The sequence below is a fragment of the Tetrao urogallus genome (genome assembly GCF_951394365.1).
Source record: "Tetrao urogallus genome assembly, chromosome: 12".
Classification (NCBI taxonomy): domain Eukaryota; kingdom Metazoa; phylum Chordata; class Aves; order Galliformes; family Phasianidae; genus Tetrao; species Tetrao urogallus.
In genome coordinates, this window is record NC_136825.1 from 15,664,305 (window position 1) to 15,672,353 (window position 8,049).

The following is an 8,049-nucleotide window of genomic DNA, read 5'->3' on the forward strand; positions in this document are numbered from 1 at the left end:
GCGGGGGCGGGCCCGGCGGCAGCGGGGCCCGCCGGGAAGTGTAGTGCGGGCCGCGCCCGCCCCGCCCGCGGCGGTGCCCGGTGCCGCCGGCTGATCCCTGCGGCCGGGGTTCGAAGCCCGAACCCGGCGCGAGCCCCTCCCGGGAAGGCGCTGCCGTTGGACTGCGGGGAGGTGGCAGGAGCCCCTGGCCCGGCCCACCCTTGCCAAACACTTTCCCGAGCCGGCAGCGGGGCCCGGGGGGGCTCGGGACGAGCACCGAAGTAACGAGTTTCCCCCGGCGGGGGGCCGGGAGAGCAACCAGCGGGGGTAACCTGAGCTGTTCCCGGTGGGAAACAGATGTGGACGATCGGAGAAGATCGCAGCCGCCGATCGGCGGGCAGTCGGCGCTGTCCGTGCGGACCGATCCGCCCCGATTTCCCCGATTCCCGAGGGCTGCGCGTGTCCGTCCCCCCCCGCTCCGCCCGGCCACGGCCCGGCCCGGCGGCAGCCGACGGCGCGGCTCCTCGGTCTGAGCGCCGGGTGTACCGCGCCGCACGGCCGTCCCACCTTCGGCGGAGGGAGGAGCGGGAGGGGAGGGAGACGGGCGCGCGATACATCTACTGCCGATCCGCTCCGCTCTTACCGCGCCCGCCCCGCCGCTCGGCACACGCCGAAAGTTGCGGCCGCGCCCGCACGGCCCCGCGCTGCCCGCGAGCTCGCGCTCGGCGCGGGGAGGGCGGGAGCGCGGAGCCCCGGCGCTGGTTGGGCCCCGCCGCGGGCCCGGGCCCGGCCCGGCCTCCTGACAACACCCCGCGAAGGAGGAGCCTCGCCGGGCCGCGCAGAAGGCGTCAGGAGCTGCGATTTCCAACTTAGCATCTTGGCAGGACCCTGCGGAAAGCGAGAGCGAGGAGGAAGGGGGAGGGAAGAAAAAAAAAAAGAAAAAAAGGAACCCCCCCTTCTCCCCCCCCCCCCTCGGTGCGAGGGGCAGAGACAGAGAGGGGAACGCAGCACAGAGCGGGGGCAGAGCGAGCGGGAAGCGGTGCCCGGCGCGGGGCGCGGAGCGGTGCCGCTGCCCGGCTGGCGAGGGCGGCCAGCCCCGGCCCCAGCCCCGGCCCCAACCCAGCGCGGCGGCTCCCCCGGGCCCGCGGGTGTATGAGTGCGCGGGGCCATGTCGTATCCTCAGGGCTACTTGTACCAGCCGTCTGCCTCCTTGGCTCTCTACTCGTGCCCGGCGTACAGCACCAGCGTGATTTCCGGACCCAGGACCGATGAACTTGGGAGATCTTCTTCGGGCTCCGCTTTTTCCCCTTATGCCGGATCTACCGCCTTCACCGCCCCGTCCCCGGGTTACAACTCGCACCTCCAGTACGGCACGGACCCGGCCGCCGCCGCCGCCGCCGCCTTCACTTCCTACGTGGTAAGAGCAGCACCGGGCAGCGCACCGCGCCGGGCACGGCACCCCTTCCCACGGCCCTGCTTTTTGTTCCCGTTCGATTTCGGGGCTCGCGGGGACAAAAGGCGGCGCGGCCCCCGGCCCCGGCGCGCTCCTCCCGCACCGCGCAGCGCTGCGGACACGGCCCGGGGAGAGCGGCCGGGGCCGAGCCGGGCCGGGCGGCATCGCGCGGGGCAGCGGCAGCGCCGGAGGGACCGCTCCCGTTTCCCCAACAAGAGCAAAAATTATCTATTTTTGATTATATAGAAGAACAGACTGAGCGTCTGAAATCCGCAACCGTTTTCTTGTTGCGGTGTAAAGGGGAAGGAACCGACAGCGGCCAGAGGTGGTTGAAGTGCGGCCGGTGAGCCCGGCAACTTTCCCCGCTAATTGCGCTGCGATGGGCCCCGGGGCGCTCCGCCGCCGCACCCGAAATAAAGCCGGGGGTCGTTGCTCGGCTCCTCTGCTCTGTTCGCGCTTCAGGCGGAGTTTCCTTCAGTTATTTCCCTTTTTCTCGTTTATTTTTCATTTTTATTTTGCCGGCCTCTTTTCTTTCTCCCTCCCGTTTGCTCTTTCCTTTTCCCTTTATTCCCGGCCCGGCAGGTTGTCCGCCGCGGCGGCAACCCCGGGGAAACCGGGGGCAGCGGGGAAGCACTGAGAACGCAGCGGGAAGGAAAACAGCGGGAAGGCAGCGCCGCGCTCCCGGCCGCAGGGCAGAGGAGCGGGGTTCCCTCGGGGCCGGAGCCTTCCGGCCGTTCCCGGCTCCCCCCCCCCGGGCCGGAGCGGCGCTGCGGGGCGCTGCGGGGCGCGGGCAGGCCCGGCTGCCCTTGCCGTGTCATTGCCGCCCGCCGCCGCCTCGCACCGCGCTCACGGCCGCTCTGCGCTCTCTCCGCAGGGTTCTCCCTACGAGCACCCCCCGGCCATGGCGGGCTCCCTGGGCTACCACCCGTACGCGGCGCCGCTGGGCTCCTATCCCTACGGGGATCCCGCGTACCGCAAGAACGCGACGCGGGACGCCACGGCCACGCTCAAGGCCTGGCTCAACGAGCACCGCAAGAACCCGTACCCCACCAAGGGCGAGAAGATCATGCTGGCCATCATCACCAAGATGACCCTCACCCAGGTCTCCACCTGGTTCGCCAACGCGCGACGGCGGCTCAAGAAGGAGAACAAGATGACCTGGACCCCGCGGAACCGCAGCGAGGACGAGGAGGAGGAGGAGAACATCGACCTGGAAAAGAACGACGAGGACGAGCCGCAGAAGCCGGAGGAGAAGGGGGACCCTGGCTCTCCGGACGCAGGTAGGCGGTGGGCCGGGGTCGAGGGGGGGGTACGCGCCCTCGGGGCTGCCCGGTGCGCCCGGACGGGGAGCGGGCGGCGCCGCGCGGGCTTTGGAGGCAGCTGCGGGGCCCTCGGGCCGCCCGCCGAGCCGCCCCCCCACCCCCGTCCTTTCCCCCGCAGGAACGGCGGAACCCAGGGCCGCGCCGGGCTGCGAGCGTCTGCAGGAGCCCCCCAGCCCGCGGGAGGCTGAGGCCGGCCTCAGCGACTCGGATTGCAAGGAGCCGCCGGAGGAGCGGCTCGACGGGCCGCCCAAAGTGCCCGGCGCTTCCCCGCTGGGGCCGTGCCCGGGGGGCCGCGGTCCGGGCCCCGAGGAGCCCCCGCCGTTCCGGCCGCCCTCCGCCGCCGCGGGGCCGCCGCACGTCGCCGAGCCGCACCCGCTGCCGCCCGCCGCCGCCTCCGTCATCCACTCGCCGCAGCAGGCGGCCCTCGCCAAGCCCAAGCTCTGGTCGCTGGCCGAGATCGCCACCTCGGCGGACAGGGCGAGGGAGGCGGGCGGCGAAACGGCGGCCCCCGGCCCCGCCGTGCTGGGAGGCGGCGGCCCCCCGCGCCCCTCTCCGCCGCGGCCCCGCTCGCCGCCCGCGCAGTGCCCCTTCCCCAACGGGGCGGTCCTGCCGCGGCCGCTCTACTACACGGCGCCCTTCTACCCCGGCTACACGAACTACGGCTCCTTCGGGGCCCTGCACGGGCACCCCGCCGGCGGGCCCGCCGCGCCCGGCGCCGCCTTCAGTGGATTAAACCAGACTGTGCTGAGCCGGGCCGAGGGGCTGGGGAAGGAGCCCAAGGCGGCCAGGAGCCAGCCCCAGGCGGAGCTCGGCAAGGACTCGCCTTACGAACTGAAGAAAGGTATGTCCAGCATTTAATGTCGGCTTCCCTCCTTCCCCCGCTGGGACTGTGCTTCGGTTCTTTTTCTTTTTTTTTTTCTTTTTTTTTTTTTTTTTTTTAATTTATTGAAAGAAATAAGAAATGCCGCGGCAGTTATTTTTCCACTACCAAAAGAAAGGCAAAAACGAAACAAGCGGCGCCGAGTGGTTCCCCCCCCCGCGCCCGCAGCGCTCCCCGCGGCCCCCACGGACGTTTGTACGGATCCCTCTGTATATTTAATGTAGCTTTTGTATTTAAATTGATAATACGGTATCTTTGAAGTAAATTATGAAATCGAGACACCTGTACAGGCATTAATGTTGTTTTCGTAATATAAATATATACATTTCTGTGTCTTTTTCCGAATTGTTTCATAGTTTTAAAAATATATATATACAAGTTTAATTTATTTTTTTATGGCTAGTGTTTTTTTTTTTCCCCTTGGGCGTGCGCTAAACTATAACGAGAAAAAAAAAAAAAAAAAAAAGGGCAAAGAGGAACGGGTCCCACTTCTGGGATCCAGCGCTCGTTGGGAAGTGGGCGGGCGGCACAACGCAGCCCCGCTCCGGCGGCCGCAGCCCCGTTCTCTTCCCGCAGCGGGCGCGGAGCCGATCCCGCACGTAACCTCATTACCCGCAATCAGTGCCGCGTTTCACGCGAAGCGATCCGCTGCTCAACTTCGCTAATGAGTTCGATTTTCTGCCAGATTTCCCCTCGCTGGCGGTGCCCGGGGCCGCGGCCGCGGGGGCTGCGCTCGGGGCCCCCTCCCGGGCCCGCGGTGCTTGCGGGCGGCGGCAGGTAGGGGTCACACTCGGCCCGGCTTTGGCGCCCGCCCGCCGCCGCGGGAGCTCCGCGCCGCCGCCCGCAGTCCCGGAGCGCTCCGAGCCCCGCGGTGCGCCGGGGGCCGAGGCGGGGGGCGGCGCCCGGTGCTCGCGGGAGCCGAGCGACCCGGTCCGGCGGAACGTCGCTTCGGGAGGAGGGCGGCCGGGGACCGAGAAGGGCTCTGCTTTGCGCCGGCCGGCCGGAGCGGGGGGTGTCGGGCGGAGGCGGACACGGAGGGAACGTTCCCAGCGGCGGGCAGCCCGCTCCGTTCCGTTCGCGTGGGATTTTGTTCGGGTTCGTTTCTTGGTTTTTTGTTTTTTTTTTCTTGTTTTCTGTTTTTTTTTTTTTTTTCCTTTTTTTTTTTCTAATCCGGATAATTGTTCTGTGAGCCCTTCAACTTTGTCGGAACCGTTCGGTGGCCGGAACGGGTTTATTCACGCGTGTGTGCGTGTTACGGGGCTTTGAAAGGTCCTTCGTGTGTCACGTCTGAACTCCTGGGTACCCGAGTGGTGCGTGCAATCTCGTTTGAAATCAAAATTGTTCCGACCTGAATGTGCGAAGACTCGAATTTTCCAGGGACAACAATAGGTTCTTTTGTCCCTTTATAAATTATACAAGAATTTTTACCGCCCGCTCCGACCTGCGCTCGGGTCCCGCACTCACAGTGCGGAGCTCCGCGCCGGCCGTGTTCCGCGCAGGAGGAGCGCAGCGGCCGCGGGGATGGGGCTGTGCGGGGCGGCCCGGGTGGAACTTCCCATGGCCGGTGCCGGCAGTGAAGAACCAACAGGTTCCCAACGGGTCCGGCCGAACGGGGTTTCGTTTTTCAGCGAGCGGGGACGGATTTGGTTTAATGCCGCTCTACCTTTTCCCAGCTCACCTCCCTATCTCTAAGAAAGTCGCTCCGCACGGCAGCTCCGGAGCCCCGCTCGTTCGGTAGCCCCGTTCCCTATCACCGGGGTTGCTTTCGGCGGGTCTGTCCGCGGTATCAGTACGATTTTCGTTTGATATATAAATTCCACCGGGAATTTCCCATTTCCCTCAGGTCGCGGCCCGTCGCTCATTTAAATCATAACCATTCCTGCGGCCTCACCGCTGTTCCCCCCCAGTTTGCCTTTTCCCTGTCCCTCTGCAGCGGGGGGCGGGGGGGCCGGCGCTGCCGTTCCTGCTTTCTCCTTTCTAACAGCAAGGGGAGAGAGGGGGGCAGCCCGCCCTTTCTGCTGTGCTATATCAATTTGTTGTTCGAAAACAAACCAAACCAAAACATTCTGAGGACACTTAAAATACAACTAATGGGAGCCAGTGCGGGTTCCCGGGAGCAGCGTCTGCCGGGCCGCAAGCAGGGCCAGGCCGGCAGCATTAGCAGCAGTAACAGCAGCAGTAACAGCAGCAGTAACAGCAGCAGTAACAGCAGCAGTAACAGCAGCAGTAACAGCAGCAGCAGGTGCCCGGCCCGGGCCGCAGGTGGCGGCGGCGCAGCCCCCGAGGGCCGCCTGCTCCCGCCGGGCTCCCGGCATCTCCGCGAGGGACCGCGGAGCCGCTCTGCCCCAGTCGGGGCCCCTCAGGGAACGAGAGGAGCTCCCGCGTGCGGCCGCTCCGGGAGCCTCAGGCACTGGAGTAGGGGCTGCCCCGGGGGAGCCCCGCAGGTGCCCCGGGCTGAGGGACTGGGGTCGGCTGGGGGCAGCGCCCCACCCCCCCCCCAGTCCCCGGGCAATTTCTCAATGGCTCACGGCGACGAGGCGGGGAGCCCAGCGCAGCCCCGCTGCTTCCTCTTCCACGCTTAAAACCAAAACAAATCCAAATTCAGACGCCCGCACCTCAGGCGTGTTCGCAGCCCCCCTCTCCCCGGTTGCATCCTTTCCCGTTTATCTGCTCCACGGGCCGGAGCCGGGGAGAGGCTCTCACGGCGGCCGCGAAGTGCCCAGTCCCGCCCGGAGCCACGGCACGAGGGCAGGGACGGCGGTGTCGCGGGGGGGCGGCCGAAGGAAGGAGAGATGGAGTGCGGTGTGGAGCTGCCCGAGCCCGGGTTTGGCCGCGGGCAGAGCCCGGTGCGGGGCCCGAGTCCCGGGAGCTCCCCGACCCCACAGGGTTAGAAGCGGGGGCACCGCGGCCGGCCAGGAACGAGTGCCCCGGAACCTGCTGCCTTCCATCCGAGAGCTGCGGTAATAATTCCCCGTCCCCCCGCCGGTTCCTTTAAGACCTGCCACAAACACATCAATGGCCCCGAAGAAGGAGCTTTGGCGGAGAACAAGTGGCAGTTCTGAATTTACCTTTTGTGTGCGCCTCAGATGCAATCTTAAGGCATTTTTTCCCCTCTCTTCCACAGAAAAAGAGCGTTAATCTGCCCCATCTCGGGGCCCGAGGATCGAAGCTGAGGAGACATTCACTGCAAGCACGTAGGGGAATAAGGGTCTCGCTTTATTGAATCATCAAATCCCAGGAACGAAGCTCTTAATTAATTATGGGTGCTAAAAATTCAGGCCAGCTGCTTCTTTTTACTCGGGTCTGACAGAGAAAGACAAAGTCTGCGGCAAGCTCCACCGAGGCGCTCCGCATAAATCAGCGCTCCCGGCCCGCGGGGACAGATGGCGCCTCGGTCCCGCGCCGCCCGCATTCCTCCACCGCACCGCGGCGGTGCGGGAGCGCAGGCCCGGCTCGGCCCCGTCCGACGGTGCGGCCGCGGGAGCGGCTCCCGTTCGCTGCCGAAAGGAGCGGCAGAACCCCGCGGTGCCCGCGGCCGGCGCTGCTCGGAGCCCTACAACCGGCGGGTCCGGGCCCCAGACCGACGGGCTCCGCGCCGCGTCACCGGGCGGCCGTCGGCGGTGCGGACCCGCAGCTCGTAGTCCGGCGCCGCGTCCCGACCCTGCGGGGGTCCGGCCCCGCACCTCTCCTTGCCGCCGCCATCGGCTTCTGTTTGCTTAAAGCAGACCACGGCCCTCTCCTCGCTCGCGCCTGATGGATGCAAATGTAAATGTGCACTTATTTAATTGGATCGGGTCCCAAGATAAAAGAGATAAACGGCTCCCGGTTTGCCAAGTTATTTTCAGAGGCACGCGGTGCCGTGCAGAGGGAAAGTTAATGAAGAGGAGCGGCCGCCCCGCGTCGAAACGGCTTTCTCCGGCCGCGGGGGGCCCTCGGGCCCGGCCTCACCCTGCGAAGCCCCGCTCCCCCCCGCCCCGTCCGACCCCCGCGTGCGGGAGCAGCGCAGACGGTATTGATACCAACATCGGGTTTGTCGCTAAAGGCCTTCCAAAACAAATTCTCCGGCTGAATGCCAACGCGTGTGTGTCGGCCGGTGACAGCTGATTAGTGAAATGATTTACGGCCAAGTTAAAAAAAATTGATATTGTCAAAGGCTGCAATTTGAAGGAAAAAAAAAAAAAAAAAAGAGTGAGAGAGAGAGAGAAGGCGGCTCAGCCTGCAGGGCTTCCACCGCAGCGCCAGCCCACCCCACACCACGAGCACCTGCAGCCCTCTGGGCCCGGTGGGCTGCACTGCACGGAGCACAGCCCGGCCCTGTCCCCTCACTGCCTGCCCACGGCATCACCTGCAGCCCTGCTCTGCGGCCTTAGGCCACCTTTTTGTTTCGAGACTTTTTTTCTGCTCATTAATTGATT

At 65.9% G+C, this 8,049-nt stretch overlaps 1 protein-coding gene across 1 annotated transcript; it reads left to right on the forward strand.

Annotated features, from left to right (window-relative positions):
• Positions 1 to 1,147: 1,147 nt before the first annotated feature.
• IRX5 (iroquois homeobox 5) lies at positions 1,148 to 3,612 on the forward strand (the record flags this gene model as incomplete). Its single annotated transcript, XM_079541237.1, has 3 exons — positions 1,148 to 1,396; positions 2,307 to 2,712; positions 2,873 to 3,612. 3 exons carry the CDS (start codon positions 1,148 to 1,150, stop codon positions 3,610 to 3,612), a joined length of 1,395 nt encoding a protein of 464 aa, XP_079397363.1.
• Positions 3,613 to 8,049: the final 4,437 nt, after the last annotated feature.